General features: G+C 46.4%; 1 protein-coding gene across 1 annotated transcript; it reads right to left on the reverse strand.

Annotated features, from left to right (window-relative positions):
- Positions 1-445: 445 nt before the first annotated feature.
- LOC144127980 (mRNA-capping enzyme-like) lies at positions 446-25,270 on the reverse strand. The gene is made up of 5 exons (XM_077661008.1): positions 25,141-25,270; positions 23,880-23,980; positions 13,333-13,402; positions 12,086-12,209; positions 446-3,440 (listed from the first exon to the last, which is right to left on the reverse strand). Exons 1-5 carry the CDS (start codon positions 25,183-25,185, stop codon positions 3,313-3,315), a joined length of 468 nt encoding a protein of 155 aa, XP_077517134.1. The 5' UTR covers positions 25,186-25,270; the 3' UTR covers positions 446-3,312.

A 25,270-nucleotide genomic window follows, 5' to 3' on the forward strand; every position in this document is an offset into this window, starting at 1 on the left:
GAAGGCTCGAAATGCTAGCGCAATGTAGCTATCGCTACAAAAAGACTCGGACAGTTGCCGCCATTACAATTTGCAATGTGAATTTCAGCCACAACAGGCTTTACAAATAAATCCCAATGGGCTCTCCCTGAATTTCTAAGCAAAACATTCGCAGCTTTTGTGGCTTTTGATCGCATCCGAGGATTCCTTGCCTCCCTTTTGGAGTCACGCACTGCTGAATCTGCACCTGCGTCATTGCACTAGCCCGTGACGCCAAGGCCGCTATCCGGAGTAGGTTCCCGAAGTAGCCACCACTGTGAAAGACACACTATGCTGCCTGGAACACAATTCACAAGCTGATGTGTTTTCCCTTGTATCGGCCAGAAGTGTATGCAAGCCCATTTTCACGGTTTTGGCTTTGCCTACTGCCCTCATGCAAGCAAGGCTGCAAATTAAACAATGAAACAGCGCTCTTTACCAAGTTTATTCTATGATGGCAAACATGTACCCACTCATGCAGCACTTTCGAAACTGTAGTAAAAAAAACATTGTAGGCTACATGTACCGCAAACAAAAGTAAATAAATCATCACTTGGGCATCACACATACAAAAACGTGACAAAGCCTGCAACAAAACAACGAAGCCTAGCTCGCAGGGCACCAAGAACTCTATGCCACCGAAGCATAAATATAAATACCACACCAGTCTAAATAAAATCTGGTGAATTGATGGCACCTCTCAAAGTCCTCAAAATTAGGCACCGCGATGCATCTAGGCTGTCCAAAAGTAAGCTTTCTTTTTAAGTTCTGCCTCTTAGGATGCGACTTTCTCATCAACGGATGCGATTGAAAGGTATACTACACTATGACGTAAGCCAGGAATGTCCTATATCCTAGGTGCACATAATTTTTCACTTTAGTCCACACCAACAGCGTTAGTCCACACCAACAGCGATGCAGTTCTGCCACTAGGTTCCTGTACACTATTATGGAAGAAGCGAGGATAAAGCATGTTTCAACTCGCTCACATTTTACCTTGAACTTCATGCTGCCACACTTCTTCCTGTTTAATACGAAGCAGGAACATCTGAAGGGTACATGCTTCTCATCTGACAAAGAAGGTCAAAAATGCAGTGTGCTCTTGGCATCGTCAACAGGCACTTTCCCTCTTTGATGACAACATGTAAATAATACTCTACTGCTGGGCAAAAGTGCACTGCCACTCAGTGGTATTATACCAAGAAGTGACATGCCACTGGGAAAAAGAAAGGCATTCCAAAATTTTATTTCAGAGCAACGCCTTTCAATTCCGTCACTTAAAAAAGTTACAACCAAGGAGAATAAGCTTACTGAACACTCCTCGAAAAGCCAATGGATTTGGTACATATATATATACATTGTCTTCTCACAGTAAGCACGCTCTAAAAGTGTCAAGTCTAGGTCACAGTTACAGCTGTTACAGGCAATACTAGTAATGATTTTTCAGACAAGTGTGTACCTCAAGACGCATTGCCTTTTCATATCACCCTTACTACTGGCCCAAACAAAGTGCCACTTTTCAAATATCTGATGCATGCACCACAACCACTCATCACTCCAGAAACACCCTCTAGACACAGTTCTTGTCTTTGAAATAAAGATTACGTTAAACTTTGAAGTGTCAGTCATTATTACAGAAGTGGTGTGGAGGCATATTACAATAAGCTTTTTGCAGCTAGAATGTCACAGAGGCAGGGGAAATATCAGGAACCATGCGGCCAATTATTCAAGCAAAGAAGGCCACTAAAAACAAAGCCCCATATGCATATCTACTGTAATCCTCGAAAAAAAGAACTTTGACGGCAGCCTTTTTGCAAATGAACGCCATTCAGTGCACTTCGCACAGCGCATCTCGACAGTTTGTGAGAATATACGGTGAGGCCAGACAGACATGCCACTAGTTAGAATGCGCACAGCAGGAAATTTAGGGACACCAGAATTTAGGAAGTGTTTGCATCTGCATTGCTTAACAGCAACATACCTGCAAGGCAATCACAGAAGACCAGGCCACACTCAAGAAACTATATCCCTCCCCCCCTTACAGATTATCACCAGAGCAATAAAAATCTCCACTCTCATTTGCTTTAATGTAGTTTCATCACACGGAGTGGGAACTACACAGCAACCAGTGCAATACTTGACATAAGAACAGCTAGTCATAGTATACACCCCTCAACACAGCCATACGTATGCCTGCCCACACGTATGTGCAACGCTGAGTAGCATCTGTCACTACCAGCACCATATTTTGGGGCACTGAAAGTGGGGGGCCACACCATGTGGTTTGAACATAACTTAAAGTGGAAAGCAAAACCAGAATAATAAAGAAAATAAGAGGCAACAAAAACAGTAACATTCAAGCAAAATCTTTTGCTTACCTTGATGTACCCATTCTCTTTCCCAGGGCAACCCTCCCCAGCCCTACCAACTTTGTTTGAACCCTCGATATTTTGGCCTAATAAAAGCAGGAAGCATCAGAGATAACTGCTTAACTGCCCGCCTTTCAATCTTTCAATGATGTGCTGATAACCAACCTTCTTGTCTCGAAAGGCAAACCAATGGCAAAGTACTTACTTTAATGTGATTGACTGCATCACAGAAATCCAGAAAGCTTTTACAAAAACTCATGTCCAAGATAAACTAGTATCGTCAACACAACAAGCATACTTCTAAACTGAGGCTGACACCAACAAAACTAACTTTCCTGCACGTGCCACACACATGGCAACAACGTGCAAAGCACACGGTGAAGGTGGATAAAACAAAAAAGAAAAGACATGGTTTAAGGGGCAGGCAGCGGTGCCATAATGTCCATGAGATGATGCGGCTTCAGCAGTGTCCGTGAAAAGCATATCTTGCAGACATTGCCTGATGCACTGCACACTCCACTGTGTTTCTAACAACTGAGCACTCTGCTGCATCTCCCATGCAAAGCGAGCGGGGCATTCCTTCTAGTTGAGGTGCTGCAGCTGTTAAGCCACCATTTTGCATTCAAGAACAGGTGTGCATTCCTTGTCAGTGCAGACGTAGTAAGCGGATGGCACACCAGATGGTGCAAACAATGCTGCTAACAACCACGTTCAACCTTTCTCTACACCCAGTCGTGAGTCCTGAGGATCAAAGTACACGGTGCGCTGGTGGATGCGTAGTGCGAGCGAAGGATGATGTCACTGAATAACGTGTCCCGAAGCTCTGAAGCCACTTGGGGCATCACCGCTCCAGGTGCAATGCAGTAGCACTGTCCTATTCGATGGGGCCAGACACTGCGAGTTTCAACACCACTGAAACACACAATCAATGCGCAACCCAGTTTGGTGGCGGCATCAGTTCACTGTCAGTCGGCTTCTTCCGCCATAGATGCTTGCTGATGAAATCCAGCAGGTATTCTTTGTCGATAGGATTCCGTATGCTCTCCATGACACCTGCGGACAAACAGTACAACATCACTCGATAGGCACTCGCACAGGGCAAAGCCGCTTGCTGGCCTCGGATATGCCCTTGCCATTATGAAGCCATGTAGTTATGCATATTCTATGACTTAACGAGCAGTGCACATTACTTGAGGCTTAGGTCATCGCACCCATAACTGGTTGTTTAAAAATGGTTTGTAGATCTTAAATCTTTCGTTACCATGCCAGTATAAATCAATCACCAGTGATCAAAGAATTCAAAGTCCAATTTTAGTGCTACTGGGGCCACCGAAAACTTGTTGCGATGTCCTGTGGGTTGTTTAGACACCATACTTCATTTTACACATAGTCTGTATTTTTGCCACAAGGCAGCAAATTTTTGAAACACCTGTGAAGTTGGGGTTTCAGCACAGTATGCTCACAGCATTGCGTCAGCCGCAAGGATAGTGCGTGTTCAAGAAAATCCCACTTTGGACGATTCTGCTACATCTAACAGATATTTTCAATGCGTCACGCAGCAGTTACTCTCATGATGAAACTGCATCAGTGGATTTTGATTGAGACGATGGAACTATGTAACCTCAGTACGGAACGTCGGCAGCTGTCTAACCAAACGTTTCGTTCTCCGCTTCTTGTCTGCCTGCTCATTACTAGAACCAGCTCACGCTCCCTATTGATGTCATGAACGATGTTCTGCTTACTGTAGCGCCACAACATCATATGGGCAAAGATCTACTTCCACAAGCCCCGTAGAAACCAGGGCATCAACCTAGGATTGACACTCTGTAGTAGCCCTCCAAGGCGGCACTGTCGACATCTTCCAACCGGTCCTAAATCTTCTACAACATATTCTGAAATATGTTCCTGTAAAACCAAAGCATTCTGCAGCTTTTCCAGGTATTCTTTTTTTACCTTTGTTCATTTTCATGTGAGCAAATCATCACAAATAGTATGAGAGATCTACTTGTACTTCTACAATTTTTTTTTTCAGCTTCTTCAAAGTCATTCTTAATTAAGATTCGAAATGTTGAAAAGTACATTTACCAAGCTATATTTTGATGTTTTACATTGTGCTTTGAAAATTTTTTGCTCCGAGTGAAAAACTTTCATAAGAACACTCTGAAAAGAGAGTTTTTTTTATGTAGTAGTGTCAGAAAACATTTTCTACGACAATAAATTTTTTAGTTACATTTTCAAACTTTTAGTAGGCAGTTACTAAACAATTTTGAAATGTTATGTACATTTTAGAACTTTCAAAATTATTTTCTTCCAGGGGATATCATGTTGTCAATAAGTTGTTTACTTTTTGTTTAATTTTTTGTCCAATATTTCTGCACCAAGGTACCATTTACACAGCTTTATTCACCTTGCGACATGGGCCAAGTCAAGTCCTCATCGACAGGGCAAGCGATCATGCAGAAATTACAGGACTGCACTTAAGTCTGCTTAAGGGCGGAAATGCGAAAGCCTTCCCTTTTCCTCTCTCTCTCTTTTCTCCCTCCATTTTTCTTTTTTTTTCAATTTTTATTAGTTGTATTTTCGTGTTTATTTTTATCTTTATTAATTTACTTGAGTTTATTTTTATTATTATTATTACCTTACATTTTTACGTCATTTTTATTGAATTACATATATGTTGCTTATTCAACATTTACATTTTATTTTAATTACAATACAATTCATGATTGTCAGTTTGTGCGGACAACACCCATCTACAACTTCGTTTACAACTTCCATCCACGTCACTCATGAGCCAAGTGAGGCTTGCGCCTTAAAAATCATGCCTAGTGCGTGGTGCATCGTAACCAGCACACCTGTGACGTGCATAACAGGAGGCTTAGCAACGATCGGAGCCCCGCAGTTTTAGTTTGACCTTCGCCACCATCCGGCGGCAATGGCGGCTATCAGCAGCGTAATCTCCAGCTGTCCAAACTCAGCACTTTCAGGCACCAACTGACAGTCGCTGATAACCTATTTTTGTCTTTCACCCTTCAAACGCCCATTTGCGCGTTCCCTTCGCTTATGTCCACGTTGTTCTTCCAGCACACTGAAACTCCACGGTCATCACGGTCTTTTCACTGTTTGTGCGATGAGCCTCCTCATAAGGCTTTACCACATTTCAACAGCAGTCTTTTTTTTCTGGAGGGGGGGGAGGGGGGGGGAGGCATTTTATAAGTTGACATCTGAATAATGTGGACATTTCTACCAGTCAATGAAGCCCAAATTATGAGGTTTTATTACCCATCATGTTCATATTAGTGGCACAGGCAGAGGAAATCTATTTTTGTTTCACATTAGCTCTAGATCATACTCATCATACTAGATCATACCCAGCGAAAGTTGGGCACAGTCTGAAGCACATATTATTTCCTTCTCGTCTGAACACCTAGACATTACAATTGATGACCAAGACATAGAACGTGCGCATCAACTGGGCCGTTTCCAAACAGGCAAAACCGCCCAATCATTGTTAAGCTCGCACGCATTAAAGATAAATAAAAAATTCTTGTTGCAGGGCATAAACTTGAAAGAAACCTCATTCTGAGTCCATGAGGATTATTCAGCGAAAGTTCCGACAAGCTAGGAAAAAACTTTTTTTCTTGCGGCCAACAAAGCAACGCCTCATTAAGGTCTGCTACAACAAGTACTTATCGGCAAAAGACAGTTCCCTTTTAACGCCGAAACGGATTTCGTTGTAGAACTAAAACCATAGCGATTAGCCCAGGCGCCATGAGTCCCATTTTTACCACAGGTCCAACCATCCAAATGCTTGCGCCCTACCACTACTTATCAGAAAGCTTCTGTCCTAATGACAAATATCCGTAGTTACCTTCCAGAAAAGGAAATAGTTGAAGCCGCACCGAAATACTGTGCCTTAAAGTTTGTCTTCCATCTTGTACAAACATAGCAATTGCATGCTATCGAGCACCTGACACAGATCAGTCTTTTATTACGGACCTTCACTCTGTGCTTCAAGACCTGCACTCTCGACTGCCCCACCCCAATATTATGCTCTGTGGCGACATTAACTACTCGGATATCGACTGGGAAGCTTTGACTGCATCATCTCGCCAATCTAAAGACTTACTTGAACTGGTTCTTACCTTCTACCTTCTCCAAGCTGTTCATGAGCCAACACGAGGCTCAAATATCCTTGACCTCATTCTCGTCTTCAGTCCAGAATTATTCCAATCTCTTTCATATTCTAGTGGACTCAGAGATCACAGCCTCTTGTTTTTCAACCTAACCATTGAAATCTCTGCCCAACAACCATCCGTCAAATACATCCGCGATCTGACTTAGCGAGCGTGAACTCTGACCTCGAACAATTTTTCGCTACCTTTCTCCTATCCATGCCTACGAGATCCATTAATGAAAACTGGTGCCATTTTAAACACAACTCTTATCGCCCATTGACGCTTACGTACCACTTATCTGCATCTGCAGCGACGCCACTAAGCCATGGTATTCCAATGCATTGCGCAAATTATCGCGGAAAAAAAAAACGCCTCTTCCGTAATCCCAAAAATTCAGCATCATCTGTGAAATGGAATAAATACTTCCCCAGCCTTCGCGAATGCACTCCGTTATTACGGTCATCTAAAAGAAAATTCTACAATCATGATCTCTTAGACATAATGCATACTAACTCAAAGAAATTCTGAAATTTGCTAACGCCCAACAAAAACAGTTTGTGCAACATATCCTTGAGAAGACCGGATGGCACACACGTTCCGCTTTCCGAATGCTCTGATACAGAATTCCTACTTCACCTCAGTCCTCACCCACGAACCACCGGAAAACAGGATTACTTTACCGCAACCTAATTTTCTTCAATGCGACCTGTTACCATCACATCTGACGGAATTCCTAAGCTCATCGATAATCTCAAGCCATCTACTTCCCCCGGACCTGACAACATACTTGCCAAAATCCTCAAAGGAACTAAAGAACTGTCAAGCCAAATCCTACAGCCCATTTTCGACCAGTCTCGCAAAACTGATCAAATTCCGGACGACTGGAAAGCAAGCAAAGTTGTGCCAGTTTTTAAGTCCGGTGGCTGCACTGGCCCCTCGAATTATCGTCCAATTTCATTAACATGCATCTCGTGTAAACTCTTCGAGAATATACTGTACTCCCATATTGCAAATCACCTTGATAAAAACTTTTTTTTTCTTTCCCAAACAACATGGTTTCAGGGCAGGCTTCTCATGTGAAATACAACTTTTTGAATTCACAACTGATCTTCATCTAAGTCTAGATTCATTATTTCAAACAGACATCATTTACTTAAATTTCTCAAACATCTGATTGCATTCCTCACCAATGTCTCATCTGTAAACTCGCATGCCTGTCACTCAACCCTCTAGTCTTTTCCTGGATTCGCTGCCTTTTGACTAACTGCTCACAATTAACCTTCACCGCTAGTCACGAGCTCCGCGACCAATGTCGCTGACTTTCTTTTGCACAATCTTATTCTACAACATGGTGTCCTCGTCAATTACTCACGGACCGCGTACGCTATTTCATGTCCAGAGTTGTTGACGACATCCTGCGTTCATGTTCTACCAAGCATAAGATTGCCACAGCTTACCACCCGCAGACGAACGGGCTAACCGAGCGTTTGAACCGGACTTAATTAACAGACATGTTGTCTATGTACGTCTCCCCCGACGACAAAGACTGGGACCTCGCCTTGCCCTATGCGACGTTCGCTTACAACACCTCCCGGCATGACACAACTGGTTACTCTCCGTTATATCTTTTATATGGGAGACACGCCGTCCTGCCTTTGGACACACTCGTCCCATCCGCTGACCGTTCCGTCACCGCCTACGCCCGTGACGCCACTGCTCAAGCTGCAGACGCTCGCCAAGGCGCCCGCAGTCGGCTCCAAGCGTCCCAGAAGGGACAGAAGTCTATGTACGACAATCGCCATCGCCACGTCGCCTACGAATCGGGGTCGCTCGTTCTTCTATGGTCCCCTTTTCGCCGCGTCGGTCTCTCTGAGAAACTTCTATCCCCCTACCATGGCCCTTATCGTGCGGTGCGTCAGGTCACCGACGTCACGTATGAAGTTGCTCCTCATACGCCTGCATCCTCATCATGTAGACCACCCACAGATATTGTTCATGTCATGCGCCTCAAGCCCTACCACGTCGCTTCTCGACCACCGGCCTAGCGCCGAGGCGGCGCTCGTGCCGCCGGGAGTCATGTTACGACGAAGTGGCAGTGGAAGACGAAGTGGCCTCTCGCATGAAAGGACGAACGAAGAAGAGGTTAATGTGGCTCCCTGTTCGTGATGGTGCTCCCTGCTAGGAACTCTTTATTCTAACCCCTAACGCTTGTAAATAAATGTAAATAATATTTCCCCATAACAATATGGAACCGTCACCAGGCCCACTTAATACATTTGCTTAAAGCTACTCAGAACCGGGCAGCTCGCTTTATAACGTGTCGCAGTATTTGCCTCAACACAGCATTACCGTATTTATTCGAATCTAGGCCGATAGTTTTTTCAAAAAAACGAGATGTAGAACTCTTATGTCGGCTTAGATTCGAGGATTTCGTTTCGAGGTTTCGTATTCGTAAAATACGAATAAATGTAGCACGCAGGTGGCGCCCCCCCCAAAACGCCAACGAAAGACAGCACTGTAGCCATTGCTATCCGTAGCCATTGCTATCCGTAGCCGATACTGATCAAAGCACACATGAGCACTGGCTGCCATTTTGGCCTTGTTCTGTTATCGTGCGGTGGCGTGAGCACATTCGCAGCAGTGAAGTTTTCGTGCGTAGTTTTTATCACCAACACCATGGCACCAAACAGGCGGTGCCATTATAGTGCCGCCTTCAAGCGGAAAGTTATAGTCGCTGCAGAGCAGTCGTCAAATCTTCAAGCCGGGCGGGACTTCGGCGTGGATGAGAAGAATGTTCGCCGTTGGAGGGGGCAGCGTAACGAAATTTTTGCTTGCGCGGCAACGAGAACGGCTTTCACGGGCCCCAAGAAAGGCCGCCATCCAGAAGTGGAGGTAGCTCTGGCCGAGTTTGTGGAGACGCAGAGGTCAGCGGCACTTCCAGTGACCACGGAAGTGCTGCAAGCCAAAGCAAGAGAGCTGGCGAGAGAGCGAGGCGTCCCCCGGGAACTGTTCAAAGCCAGCCGGGGCTGGTTGCAGAAGTTCATGAAGCGCTTTGGCTTCAGCCTCCGACGTCGCACGTTCATTTGTCAAAAGCTGCCGGGCGACTTCGAAGAGAAGCTGATCTCATTTCAGCGATTCGTAATAAGGAAGAGGATGGAGCACGGCTACGCCGTAGGACAAATGGGAAACGCTGACCAGACGCCGGTATGGTTTGACATGCCAGTGGCGTGCACCGTGAACGAAAAAGGTGCCAAGGAAGTGAAAGTGCGCTCGGCCGGATACGAAAAGCAGCGCATGACTGTAATGCTGGCCTGCACGGCGGATGGCCACAAGCTGCCGGCATATATAATTTTTAAGAGGAAGACTCTACCAGCTCGGGAAGTGTTTCCAAGAAATGTGATCGTCCGCGCCAACGAAAATGGATGGATGGCGAGCGATATGGTTGAGCAGTGGATCAGAATGGTTTGGCAGCGGCGTCCAGGGGCCCTCTTGGCCAAACGTTCCCTCCTCGTCCTGAACTCTTACCGTGGACACCTCACTGACGGCGTAAAAGCTGCGCTTTCCGAAGCCGGTACAGACGTCGCCATCATACCCGGTGGCATGACAGGCCAGCTGCAGCCTCTTGATGTGTGCCTCAATAAGCCTTTCAAGGATCGGCTGCGTAAGTACTACGTGGACTGGCTTAGTGAAGAGCGGCGTGAGCTTACACCAACAGGCCGAATAAAGCGCGCCTCACTGGGAGTTGTAGCCACTTGGATAGCTGCAGCCTGGGATGACATCCCAGAAAGCTTGGTTGCACGCTCATTCCGCAAGTGCTGCCTCTCTAATGCACTTGATGGCAGTGAAGATAGTGCACTGTTCGAGGAGGCCAGCGATAAAGAAGTCAGCGATGATGATGACGAATGAGCGGGGGCTGATCCCGGGCTGGCGTTGCATATGTCTCCTCGCCCAACGCCGCCTCTCCTCCTCCTCTTCTCTCAAAGCTCCTTTGGCAGCTTTTTTTTTTCAACGGTCCCTCTCGGGGCCATCAATCACGCTTCGGCAGAGCATGCAGGCACGATGCTTCCCGCTGTGTCTCACTCGAGTTCCTCTCTCTACACCAAGTCGCCTATGCGCAGACACATGGTGCAGTCGTTTCGCGCCACGCACTTTCACGTGCGCGGCGACATAAGAACAGTCGTGTCGCGTCATAAAAATAATTGTGATAATGAGGTATAAACAGTGTTGTTTTTTCGGCCGGCCTACAATCGTAAGTTGTTTTTTTTCTGTGGCCTTCAACTTTCGGGTCTCGGCTTAGAATCGTGGCCGGCCTAGATTCGAGTAAATACGGTACTAATGTAGTTGAGGGGTTCGACATTACTAACCTAAAATTATCTCTCGACCTTGAACCCTAAGCACTTTGCTACATGCTCCCTTATGCTCATCTCGCCGATTATACACCTCCCTCAGCATTCAGCGGTTGCAAAGCTCATCCAATGCTTTCAACAAATATTTCCTTCCCATCGCCATAGAAGGATGGAACATTCCTGAAACCACTGTCATCGAACCTAGTCCCACCAGATTTAGGCAGCTACTAACCGACCACCTGAACCAACTATAGCTACTACTTCCCTCGCGCTGCTCTGCCTGCAATTTGAACAGCTTGTGTCATTGTGTGTCATCTCCTACAACTATTTTCCCACTTTACGCCACTCTGCATGTTTATTGCAGCTTGCTTTGACCACACATTTTGATGTTTACTTTTATATACTACCACATTATTTGTCATATATTATTTTGGATTATTTGGATTACCTAACGTTAATTTCACGTCAAACTTGTTATTCTTGTTATTTTTGTGCTGTTTTTTGATGTTCACATGCTTTTGTATGACCGCTTTACACCACTGTCTTCCCCACCCCCCTTATGTAATATCCCAGACGGCATTTTTAAGAGTACAATAAATGGTGGTGGTGGTGGTGGTGGTGGTGGCGATGATGATGATGATGTCATTTTTTAGCTGCCAGTCACAGGTCAATTCATGGATCTCATTTCATTCGTCATTTTGCATGACTACATTACATGTTGGGTACTATTATGCTGTCTAATCAGGTAGTATACATTTCTGCGCATGTCATTTTTTATAGGGTGCTGAGTCAGCCTAGTTCTGTTTATTTCAATTATAAAGACTGCACACTATTTTGAAAGAAATGAAAACAGCATTTGCCTGCATATCAATTCCTGAAACTTTTTTTCATACTGAACGATATTCAATTCGTACTCGAAAATTATTTCAGTATTCGTACACCCCCTACAGTATTCACCCCTTTCCTGAAAACAAGGAATATGATAACCTGCGCATGCACACTTCTTGGCCTCTGCAGCAAGCTGCCCTTGAGAGCAATTGGAAGAAAGTTCATCCAGTGCAGTCTTCGCCACTGCCATCAAGCCAGCAATGGTCAGCCACCCACAACAATGCCTGCCGTGCACTTGACTCAACACCTGAACACAGTAACCGTAAATGTGCTCAGACGCACGCACCTTCAGCTGTTGAGAAGCTGTTGGGGAAGGACTTGTCAGTTCGCTCCCGCAGCAAAACCCATTGGCCATCCTCGACACGGCACTCGATTATCTTGTTGTCCAGCGCCTTCAACTGCTTTGTCACCTGCATGTGTCACATCATGTGAGGCCAGTCAACTATGAGGCAGAGGGAGCCACCATGAACAGAGCAGACACCAGGATACAAAGGCAACAACAAGATTCAACTTGGCACTGCTTCATGCACTTTATAGCCTACTCCTTTTAGACCACATCCTTTTAGAGCTCAGCTCACAGGCACTCGTTATCGGGTTGAGCGGCATGCCTCGGTGTAACTCAGCATGGTGCGCAGTGGAGGATGAAAGAGAGCACGAGGAGGAAAATGCAGGAGAAGGGCATGGTGGTAGCGTGAAGGCAGGCAGGTTCCCGATGGCGACCCATGGCATCAGAGTAGCGCGCACCGTCATCTGCCCACCAATGCCGTCATTGGTAAGGTATGCCGCGCGCAAGGCAAGGCTCCGAGGCAAGGCTCATCAGCGGCAGAACGCTGTGCACATCGCCCAAGTCGAAACGTACAGCTGCCTCTGATCGGTGCTAAGTGCAGTTCCGAGTACTGCAGCAGTTGTGCGAAAAAACTGCAGTACCAAGAAAGTAATTGTCGGCTAATATTTTTTGCGCTTTTTTACTATAGGAGCAGCTACGAGCACATTCTCAGTTCTGCAGCATCACCTGGAGCATTTGGAGGAGGAATGAGAGGAGGAAATGTGAGAGGCGCTGCACCGTGCTGGCCAAGTGCCCTGTCCAGATCTGTGGCGCCCTTTTTTCGCGCAGCAGTGCGAACTATTGCTCATGCCAACTGCTCATTAATAGTCCCATCATGAATTTGTGGCACTGTCTATGTGCAGTGAGGCAAACTGTACTCAGAATGACTCAATAACAAATCGGCAAACGTCCCTCAAAGAAGGCCTTCCAGCCAACGGCGCCAACCAACTGTCATGAAGTTGCTGTTACCTACTACACCTAGCCCGATACCACAGATGAAGGCAGGTGCCTCCATGAAATGAGATTAACCACGACATCACAACAATCGGTCAACGCCACTGGCTGGAGAGCCGTTTTCAGAGGAGAAAAACAACAGTGATCACACCCTCAGGGCCTGCTGCAAGATCTCATAAGCAGCATGTGCTATATGTGACATAAGACGCCCAGAAACTGTGCTGCAAAGAGAGGGATGGGCATTAGAAACGCACCTTTGTGATCCGGCTGTATGGTTGTTCTTTACCTCCCACAAAGAGCAGCCCGATCGACTTTGGCACCAGGCTGCAGTTGCAAACAACAGCGACGTACAACATGAGCACAAGACATGGGCAGAAATATGTCAGACGCGTCAAGTGTCAGATGGAGTATTGCTATACCGAAGAAAGGAAACGCACACAAAACCGGCCAAGGAAACTGACAAAGCTGGCTCCCAGCGGCAGGAATGCAGACACTAAGGACAGTCTGACAGCCCACACTGAAATCACGCATGAGAATTGCCATGCTTAAAGTGACCGAACACTGAATTTTAGGCACCCAATTTTTATAAGCACAGCGAGAAGCTTTCCGAATTATTTTTCAGTTAGTTCATGCACCCGTTTTTATGTATCCCACTGCTCGAAACCATGATCAGCGAGCGCGATGGGGACTGCATGTCGGCAAAAGTGCTGTACCAAAAACGAATATGAATTTCACCCGCCAAACAGTAATCAGACCTTTTTACAGTATAGGGCAGTGTCCATTTTAGTTTCCACGCCCAAAGCTGTTACAGCACTGTGATGTATACCTCATCGACGGTTTTAGTGGACCATGGCTGCCTCTCAATCTAAAAAATGCAAAGCACTGTGGCACCATTTAATAATACAAGCTAAAAGCACATGGTCGACAATGCGAAAGAGTGTTGCTTTTCATCAAAGAGCACACTGGTCAGAGTGTAAACTAAAGGAAAACATGACGAACTCTCCTGAAGGAAAAAGCACAGTGCACTTAAAACAAATCAGCGATATTTTCACTGTATGATGCCTTTTTATGCAATTTTCAATGGCAAATTACAATTATCAATCAGTGCTCCTTCAGAACTGCAGTGCTCAAACAATCTTTTCATTTCTGTCATAATCTCATGATGTATTTCGGTCAGTGGTCGGTCCTTTTAATGGTATGCCTCTGGCATACCTGCAAAATTCGTAAAACCTTCGCAACCAAAATGGGGGGTAGCCAGCATACTTTTTATTTTAAAGCAAAATGTCGTGTTGTGTCACTTCTTTCAGTGTACTGGCCCATTCGCAGTTGCAAGTCGCAGAAATTGCAGAACCATTTTGGTCGAAAAGCGCCATTCGCAAACGGTCGCACTGGTCGAAAACCAGGCCAGTCGCTCGCTGCTCGATTTTCCAGCCCTGCAACTGAGAGTTGCAAGCTGCTGAAACAATCAGCGAGCCAGCCGAGCTTTCGGCAATGACGCCGCTCGCGGGCACGCCGGGCAAAAAAATGCGCTGCTCCCTGGCTGCCCTAGTCGTCGCTAAGCATAGCCGTTCGATGCCGCAAGCAACTGAGGGCGCTTTCGAACTGGCCAGCACTGTAATAAATGTGCTACTCTCGTTGCAGCTTTACGTGAACTCCGTCTCATAATAAAATAAAGATATGCTCGATTTCTGCAATGTCTTCAGCAGCAAAGCTAGTAGACAACAGGCGAGCCACATTGGGCAGCAGCAGCAAACCAGCTAAGGGAAGAAATTTGCTTGAATCGCAGTTATCCCTTTTGCCAGCAACTCGGTATTGGCCAACAATCCTCGAAAATGATTCATGTTTGAAATTCCTCTACTCCAGGCCTTGATATGAACGTGAAAAAACAATATTAGTGCAATTTTCTGGCGCTGCTGGCTGGCATACAGGCTGGCAGGGCAGCCCTAAATGTGCACCCCTGTCATCATGACACTTGTATGGCCAAAACCGCCACAACATCTTCCTCTTCGCACAGGTTGTCGTAATACTATGGGAATAGCACTTTAGAGGACAGAGCGCGAGTGCAGGAGACGTGGCCAAAGCAGACGAAACTCTCGAAAGTGCGCGAACGTCATTCCCGAGAGTTTTCGCTTCAAACAAGAATCTGATGAGAAGGCTACTCGCAGATAACGTTTGCTAGTGTGAACAACGGTGTTGTCAAGCTGCTGCCTGGTCGCAAGCGACTGCTAGCCACGTGCCCTCTGCGACTCGCAAGTGTGAATGGGCCCTACGACGCACCAGCGTGGCGTTCCTTGTGAGTAAACGCACAAACGACGAACGGCATGTGGCAAGCGCGGAATTTCGGCACGCTGGAAAAATGAAAGTACCACGCAGCAAGAACCGACCGATGCGAGCAACGGTTCAGAGCCTTGCCGGAACGGCAATTAAGATGCCTTCGATAAACAAACAACCAAACATACAAAAAACGTCCAGGACAATGCAATCATCCATCTAAACAGTGTGTAGCTCGGCTGACTGACTGACAAGTGCTGGGGGGCTTGAACGAGCGCAGCCGATAGCCGCTGCCGCTCCGAGCTGGCGGCGAAGCTCCGAAAATGAAGCTACATGGCCAGACACTTCATCGGCCGGCCTATCGTCGGGCGCCTGCCTTTTGTCAAAACACTTGTAGTTGCGCGCATGTCAGAAGAGCGCCGGACGCTATTTAGCATGCAGTTCAGGCCTGGGGACGAATATATCGGCAATCAGTCTGCCGAGCAGGTGATACCGCGACATGGCACCACCTCGGAAGTCTGTCCGAATTGACTGATACCAGTGCCTGGCCGTCCAAACAAACAGCACACGGGCGTTTGGCAAGACTGGCGGCAGTCCGAATTATCCGAATTAAAAGGCAACTGAACAAGTTTTAGAATTTGATGAGTTTAAAACGGACGAATATCTGAAACATGCAGGTAAAGCCTGCAAAATCGTTTTGCCATAGCATTTGAAATGGCGATGTAATCCCCGAATACAGCGGGGTCGGCGTTGAGGCTTTTCTGCAGTGCACAGCGACGAGCAGAGGACCCATTAATGACGCCACATACGATGGCACTACGTTTCCAGCGAATAAACAGTTGATTCATTTAAGAAAACTAGCGCCATTGAAGGTGGATCTCACAAAGCATTGTTTCGCGGCATCGGGCAATGCACAGTAACATGCAGGCGAAAACAGCAGACATTTTTCGATATAATGATGTCACAACGAGTTTCCTCGCAGTTTTCTCGCACTTCTCTAACGCAGTGAGGAGAAGCATGAACATCGTCTCAGTTTCAGTCGACGATTACGTCACCATTTTAAATACTAGTGCAAAAATACTTTGCATGCTTTACCTAGAAGCTCCGTAGACTCGAATTCTCAAAAAACCATCTCAGCTTCCCTTTAATGGGTGTTGAGGAGCAGGAATAAACGTTTAAATAGTTGCGTCGAATTAATAATGTTTTAATACATAACCCGGAATGCATAAGTGATGCGGGCGAGGTTCCCTTCTCCACCTCAACCTGTGTGGAGTGGGGAGTCCTCTTCTATTTTACTCATCTACTATATCTACAATGTTCCAGCTGCTGCTGCTAATTTCACAGATGGTACATATATAGAGTCCTCGTGGCGGCACAAGGTACCACTGGCAACGGTGTGGTTTTTTTTCCACAGAATTTCAAACGTTTTTCGCAAAAAAAAATTATTTTCTGTAAAATTTGGGGTAAGATTTGTAAAATTGTAATACCCTTCCAAAATCGTACATTTGATGGATAATTCGAAAGAGTTGGCAGGTATGCTGTGGTAAACATTGTGCCATGCTCCATGATCACTGTCAATCTCTACTTTCTCATCCTGGCTGCTTGTCAGATTTTGTTCGCTTTTTCACGGCAGAATCTCACATTTTTTTTACTAAACCCACTGATAAAAGTTCGCACCCATGTCATTCTCTCAAAGCACGAAAGCAAAATATTGTGGCAACACTGGATCCACAGAGTCAAAAATTGCGTTTTAATTAGAGGTGTGCAAATATCGAAATCTATTCCTCCCCAAAAGCAAAAGCACTTCTGTCAGTTTTAACGCTTTCTTTTATTTTTTTCGAGCAGCAGTGGTGAGTTAGACAACAATGTAAAATAATTGGATTTCAGTTTTGCTTGCAAGATTTCAAGATTTCGTCACAGAGGCCCAGAATATCAGCACATGGTCGCACGTGTTTCGTTTTACTATTCACTTTGTATTTCATGCAATGTGCTTGATTTTTAAATGACGAGAGTGGTTTTATCCAGTGCTTTAGAATTTTTGCAACACACTACTGCCAAGATATTTTACCAAATGCACCAGCAGATTTTTTATTATAATGATGTCAAGAAAGGCCATAAGCCATCGCATCGACATTTTGAACCTGCTGCCAAAAATAAGGTCAGTGCTCCTGGACAAGCTGCTTCTATAACACGATCTCTTCAGTTTCAATTTCTTCTTTTTTTTTCTAACGAGACAAGGCGACGTGAAAAATGAAACTTTCACCGGACATAGTCCGCCAGCTGGCGATCACGGGGTCCGTTGTGCTGCGCCCTTCTCGAAGGCAAAGGCTACACTGAGCACTTTTGGCAGTTCCTATAGTGTTTTTTTTTTTAAGCAGCAGTGGTGAGTTAGAAACCACGTGGAATGGTCAGATTTCAGTTTCAATTGCGAAACTTCGTCTCATAGGCCTGGGACATCAACACGTGCTTGCCCGTAAAGTAATTGTCGGTTAATATTTTATTGTTATTATGTTATGATTTATTATGTTATATTATTATATCACTATGATATTATTAAATTATTATTCTTGTTGCCAATTAACAATCATCCCAGCATATTGGGAGCATGGCCATTTTCCAATCACAGAGGAACTTTTTATTTATGTCTAGAATACAACGAAAGTCAGCACGCAAACGTGTTTTGCTCTGTAGATTTGAAATATGCAATCACATTTGAGCTGCTGGACTTAAATCAAAAGTAACCTTACAAAGTCTAGAGCATAATTAGGTAATTTCTTATGCAGCTTTAATAAATTTTCACATTGCATTTTGCTGCTTTTAATTGCATGAATCGATAGGCAAAGAGTTCCCATACCCGGAGACATTTGTAGTTTTTCTCTACAAACATGCCATCCTGAAAAATTACGTAAAGCATAAAAGGTGCCATTAGTTGACACTGCAGCTCGTTAACCTAACTGCGAATTATTTTTTATACATGGCCTCAATAAAAAAGTAAGAATGTCACTGGGTGCCTCAGTTTTCCCTGAAGATAATGGTACAAAAGTTGTTTTTATAAAACAAAAAAAGTTTATCAAAAAGGTGCATAAGGCGTAGGAAATCAACCAAAAATATGAAACTGCGAAAACTGCATTTGAAGTTTCTATCCGTATGTTACGAGATGAACGGTTGGTAGCCCCGTAAAAATGACATGCTATTCCCAATTTCAAAACCGACCGCAGTGGTGGCCTAGTGGGTGAGCATCCAAGTCGCATGTGGGAGTGCTGCCGGGTACCCACCGGTGATACAAGGGGGACAAGCTTCCCCTGGCCTGGTGCTCGGCTTAATCAGGGTGAAATGCTTGAGAAATGGGTCTTTGGCGTCACCTTGAGCAAGTGAAAACACCTTGTGCCATGGCACATTTTGGCCGCAGATGCCCTTGAGGCATAAAAATACATAATCATCATTATTAGGAATTCAGCAAAATTTGGGACTTGAAACCTAGCCAAGGCGATGGCAGTACTGTATTAGCACAGCTTGACCTGGATATAATGCAATTGAAAGAAGTCTGCGATTTTTGGTTACATCCAGGCTTTCGTTAATGCAGCCTTTGCATGAAGACTCGAAATGGCAATGCGCAACAGAAACCAAAATAAGAAATAAATGTAGGTGAAATCACCTTGGAAATGTTTACAGTAAATCCCCATAACTCGAAGTCATAAACGAGGAGAATGTTTCACGTTCGCACTGGCTGATAGCGCAACTGTGGCAGCAGCTGCCACCACCTCACACAATGCCGCTACAAGTGGGGTGGAGAGAGTGAGGGAGTTGGGAGGCAACATAACCGGACTAGAGGAGAGCGTGCGCAGTTATGCTGCCGCCGATAGACTGGCCGCGGAGGCACCTCTTTCTTTCTGCATGCTCCCTCTCTCGGTCTGCCCCCACCGCTGCCCCAGGAAACGGGACTCTTTGTGTTGCATCACCAAACCAACACACTCCATGTGTCCCCTCTCCTGACATTCGAGAGCTGTCGGCACCGGAATGACGTGAGCAACCATTCAGCGGCGACAGGCGCACACTGCTCGACCTGTGCCTTTTTGGAAAAGTAGTGGAGGAAGCTAGCTTTCGAACGACACCAAAATGACCGCGTTCAGATGAGCAGAAGTGAATCGAGCGGCACTAAATTTGGCTTTGCCTCGCCATTCCCGATCATTTTTTAGTCACGTGGGCGCATAAAACTTCAATTTTTTTATATTTCTAGGACTTTGATATTCTTAACAGAGAGGGGTGAATGCAATAAGCATGCCAAAAATGTGAGGTATTGAGAACCCGATTTTTTTGTGATTTTTTCCGCATTTAAGACCCGCGTCCCCATTAAGCATCATTCAAAATTTTTCTGCGAAGGAAGTTCTATCTCCCATGCAGCCAACGAGTGATTTGGCGACTCCCGGCAACTGGAGCTTTCGAACGACACCAAAATGACCGCGTTCAGACGAGCAGAAGTGGATCGAGCGGCACTAAATTTGGCTTTGTCTCGCCATTCACGATCATTTTTTAGTCACGCGGGCGCATAAAACTTCAATTTTTTTATATTTCTAGGACTCTGATATTCTTAACTCTCTAGAGAAGGGTGAATGCAATAAGCATGCCAAAAATGTGAGGTTTTGAGAACCCGATTTTTTTGTGATTTTTTTCCGCATTTCAGACCGGCGTCCCCATTAAACATCTTTCAAAGTTTTCTGCGAAGGAAGTTCTCTCTCCCATGCAGCCAACGAATGATTTGGCGACTCCCGGCAACTGGTGCTGCGCATACTAGAACCAAATGCAAACAGTCCATCGCATTGCTTTCAATACAGCGGGTGCAGCCCAGGGTGCAATCACGAGCACTACAGCTCACGCCAAGCTCTGATGAGCCCTAATTATCGCTCGGTGAATAGGTACTTCTATTAAAACACCACTGTGGAACCACAGCCTCAGCTCATCCATTTGTTTACAGTGCACACATGTGCTGCTCACTTTTCCAGCATCGCTAACATTACAGATGTATCACTGAGTGCACTGGCAACCTTCCTCGCATGTGGTAAGAAAAAATATACAGTCGAGTCCACTTATAAAAATGTTCAAGTGCCACGAAAATTCCATTGTTACAACCGATAATTGTTATAAAAGGGTTGCACGAAAAAAAGCATAACAACTGCAAAGAGGGGTCACGGACGGCAAGTGACATGCGAGCTCCACCGAGACATCGTTTTGGTGGCACCGAAAGGGGCATTGTAAAAAATACGAGAAGGTTGCTGCGGCTGCCTCTCAGCTTGGAAAATCCCTTAGTGCCCGAAAAAAACAAAGAAAACATTAAAACTTGAAAGCATTTAAATAGGGCAAAATAGCTTGCACTTTTCACTTCTTTGCTGAAACAAACCCGTAATCGGTGAGTTTCGACTGCTTCGCGGCAATCTTGCTGACATCGTTCTGGAGGACATCCAAATGTTGGACATGTCCGAGTGAAAGGTTTTTTGCAAAAATGAAGTCCCGCAGGGAACTCGATCATTCTTGAGGCCTCCTGATGAGAGACAACTTGTACAGTCTCCGGTTCATCTTCGCCATCGCTGCTGTCATCGTCTTCCATGCCGATGACTGCTGCAACGATCGCCTCGTCAGTCAATTCTTCGTTTGTGGTGACTGCATCGTCGGCGTGCAAGAATTCTTCAGGCCCTTCCGCGTCGCCGTCATCGCCGCGCACCGTGGACCTAAGTTCTGTAATCGCTCCATCGGCAGGAGCTTCGTGACACTCCGCGTCACTGATATCCCCGGCGAAGCCCGCTTTTCGGAAGCAATTCATGAAGGTGGAGGAGCTCACTTTTGCCCATGCCCCAAAAATGAATTGAACAGCCATCAGGAGCAAAGTCTGGAGCGGGTCGGCATTCATGCACAGCAATGTCCAGGTTAAGAGCAAGCCTGCTCAACACACGCCGGCAATACAATGCCTTGAAGCACGCAATCACGCCTGCGTCGATGGGCTGCAAGCCTGCAGTCGTGTTTGCCGGCAGGAAGAAAATTTTCACATGCGACAGCTTCTGGGCAGTCTGGTGTGCAGTACAGTTATCAAGGATCAACGCCACCTTCCTGCCTTCATGCTGCATCCGCTGATCGAACTCGCACAGCCACTCGCGGAAAAGTTCACGCGTCATCCACGCTTTCTTATTATGACGGTAACGAACTGGAATCCTCGCAGCACCACGGAAACAGCAGGGATTCCTAGATTTTCCAATTACGAAGGCGGGGCACTTGTCGCTGCCGTCCATATTCGCACAGAGGAAAACGGTCGCCCGCAATTTGCTCTGCTTGCCGCCCTTACAGGGGGATCGCCTTTGAGTGCATGCGTCTTCGATGGAAGCATTTGGAAGAATAGCCCGGTCTCGTCACCAATGTACAAGTCCCAGTCTGCATATGCTTCGCGGATGTACGGCAGTGTCTCTTCCAACCACTTCCGTCTAGCGTCGACATCGAGCGACCCTGCCTAGCCCACGACTGCCTTGTAAATGATTCCGTGCCTCTCCTTGAAGCGCTGAATCCAGCCACCACCAGGCTGGAAATCGGTGTTTTGAAGAAGATACGCAAAGTGCTTCGCCTTCTCCGCTAAAATCGGGCCACTAATTGGCAAGTTCATAGCACGTGCGCTAAGGAAGCACTGATACAGTGCCTCCTCCACGTCTTTGTAGGCACCATGCCGAATCCTCTTCCGGCCGTCCTCCATAGCATGGCCAGCACTAGCATGGCATTCGTTTTCAGTCATCTTGAGCGCGTTGCGGATAATGGTTGAAACCGTCGGCTGTGACAGGCCGTACTTGTGTACTAAGTTGCACACTTTTTCAACACCTCGGTGCTCCCTCAAAATGTTCCGCTTCGTTTCCAAAGATATTGCCGCTCGCTTTCTCTTCTGTGGCAGTTGATCCGGTAGAGCCACGCTGGCCGCGCTTTCTGAAGGAGAATCGTCCATTGTTGAACTCTGGGGAGGAATCCGATGGGCTTGCAGAACCAGCAGGACCGAGGCCGGTGATGGCAGATGATAAAAACCACGCTGGCAACGCACGTGCTTTGACGCTGTACGCTGCCCTCGGAACATGTGCAGCTCGTGAAGCAGGAGCCAAAGAAAGTGGGAAAGATGGGGCAGCCCATGCTGAAATGCCGTGACGCGTTTTCAACGGGCGGCGCACCCTCAGAATGGACTGCTCCCCACGCGGATACAAAAGCAACAAAAGGAAGCGCCTCCCTACCCTCTCCACCTCTGCTCTGAGGAAAGTGCCCGTCTTTTCTCCTCCTCCGAGTCATACAAGCTTCTCCGGCTCACCCCATGCGCCTCGCCTCGTATGCGTCGTCACGTGATCTTTTCACAGCCGCTGTGGCCGCTGTGCGGGCGGCTCCGCATACGTGCGTGTTTTTTGCGCCGTAAGCGTAGTTTGGCTGGCGTTGTAGCTGCATTTGCAAGTTTTTTTCTTTGAGGGTTGGCTCCAAATGACTACATTTAATTTTTATAACCGACAATCTAGTATGATAGCATTGTTATAAGCGGTTTATTTTACCATAGAACACATTGCAAAGGTGACGGTGCCGCGACTGTCCATTGCTATATCCGATATATTGTTAAAAGCGGTATTGTTATAAGTGGGTTTGACTGTATATAAAGGCTTTCCACCTGCTTGCCCCGCATAGCTGCTAATACGGCTGCCAACGAGTGCACAAAACAAAGGCAGGGGCTGTTGGCCTCATTACAACACAAAAGAAAATTCCTGCTGGTCCTTTCAACAATGTTCCACTGTCCATGACTTGGCACGGCTGAATCAACAAATGCTGTCCGAGACAGCACAGCCTTGACGATCGGTAAGACTTCAACAAGCAACACTGAAAAAAAAGAATTGGCTGTGGTTTAGCTCTGGTTAAACCTGGTTGAATTGCGAAAGCTTGCTTAGCTTTCGCCATAAGAATTTAACTGTTCCGAAGCAGCAGAGCAACTAGATTCAGATATAGACTCTTCTTCAGTAACTTCCATGGTGAGACTGATCAACCAAACAACGCGTATCGCACCGCTATATATCCCAGTGGTGGTGCTGGTGGTTGTTGCTTTATGAAGTGGGGAGAGGGGGATACTGGTCCCGACGTATGTTGGCCCTTTCTGCATCACTCTTGGGTATATCCCAGGGAAGCCACCACGGAGCGAGTGCAAGGCGAGGAGGTCGTCATATCAACGGAGAGACACCCTGCTAGACGCGGCGCCGGCTGGGGGGTGACGGCACACGCGACGAGTGGCTCCCTTTTAGCTGCGGCGGGGAGCAAGCTGACGTCACGCGTCGTCATAGCAACGGAGTGAGCTGACGTCACATCACCTGCCAAGCGTGGCGCCGGCTCTGGCGTACAGCATACGCAACACGCGGTTAGACCTGGCGTAGTATTGCTTTGGCGAAAAAATCCAAGTTTTGTGATGAAGGTCAGTACAGCTGCTTCCAGCTGAGGCACTCCTGTCGCAGGTCTGCATACGCAGCCAGAAACCGCCACTCACCCCATGCCCGACTCCCGCGTGATCTTGAGCCGGAAGTCAATGGTGTTCAGCTGCGGGGGTTTCCACTTGAGGACTTCCTTGCAGCGCCCAAACACATATGGCTGTGCAGGGAGAAAGGAAAAATGGGACGGCTCGACCTCATTTCCTGCACCTCACATTTTTACGCACAGAAAAAAGAAATCTGTTTGAACCTCGTTTCTCGTTCCTACTTTTCTCAGCTCTCTTTCCTAGCCTGTATTCTCTCTCTTCAGCGTGACCTGATATCCTGATTTGAAGTCAAACACTGTACGCAAGGAAGTAAAACCTATCCATTATGCTTTCCATAGTGTAATAGAGCACAAGAAGCAGACGCCAGCAGTGAAAACATACTATTCTTACAGAGTGAAAAAAAATAAGTAACCTACTTGCCAGCATTAGTTCAGGTCCAAGCACTGATCAAGTTTTTCACTTTTTTTTTTTTTGATCTCCCTCTTTCTCTCGAGCAGTTCCTGTATTTTTCGCTTTGCCTCTGGTTCCGTGGGTGCCCCACACAATACACAATATTTGAGATCACATGACCGCCGTCACTTCTCTTTTTCCTTACCTCCCTGTGCAGTGGGGCTGCTGCCAAGTGCATGTGCGAGTGCACCACACACCTACACCTGAGAAGAATGGAGCCCATGCAGTTGCGAATGCCCCCAGCAGTGCCAAGATCTGACCTGCCAGCCATCTGCACTGCATGTTCTTCAACTACCACGCCCAGCTCGAGCAAACTTTGGTTCCTGGTGCAACAATGAGCACACAAGCCTCAAGCGTGCATCAGCCACAGCACCCGTCTCATGCAGGTGCTAAGGCATAGAGTTCAACATGCTCATGAACTTGCACAGAGGAACTTTTTGTTTTCTCCTTCTTGCCTTCTTTCTTGAATAGCACCAAATGGGTGCTCCAATCACCCTGGCTCCAAACATGGAGCCAGGGTGATTAACAGTCACTGAAAAAGTTTGTCAAGAACTACACGTTATTCGCATCAAGCAAACGTAGTTGTTCTTTTTTGCATCGGGTACATAAAAACAGACTAACAGTTTGGCCCAATGAGCTCCTACGGTGCTCAAATTAATTACACAATGTCCCTGCATAGCCTTTGACTCTAGCCCCTGCTCTTGTAGGCAGATTTGTACATGTAGTGTGCTTCTAATGCGAGTGAAATAAACTGAACCAAACACTGCAATACGTATGAGCAACATGGTGGAAATGAGATAGTGGGGAGGGGCCTTGCACTCACATCCATTGTGGGCTGGAAGATGAGTCCATCCAGCTCGTGTGGCATGCTTTGGGCAAACTTGTCACTCAGCAACTGCACGTAACACAGAAGACGGAACACACAAAAAAGGAAGTGTTACAACAAAGTCACA

The sequence above is a fragment of the Amblyomma americanum genome, chromosome 4, assembly GCF_052857255.1.
Source record: "Amblyomma americanum isolate KBUSLIRL-KWMA chromosome 4, ASM5285725v1, whole genome shotgun sequence".
NCBI classification, from domain to species: Eukaryota; Metazoa; Arthropoda; class Arachnida; order Ixodida; family Ixodidae; genus Amblyomma; species Amblyomma americanum.

Excerpts from the sequence above, each read along its gene's own strand:
- LOC144127980 (XM_077661008.1), bottom strand. The coding sequence starts at position 25,185 with ATGCCACACGAGCTGGATGGACTCATCTTCCAGCCCACAATGGAT. Across the intron at positions 23,981-25,140 it reads TCTTCCAGCCCACAATGGAT|CCATATGTGTTTGGGCGCTG; the intron begins GTGAGTGCAAGG and ends CTCCCTGCACAG. Across the intron at positions 12,210-13,332 it reads CATACAGCCGGATCACAAAG|GTGACAAAGCAGTTGAAGGC; the intron begins GTGCGTTTCTAA and ends TGACACATGCAG.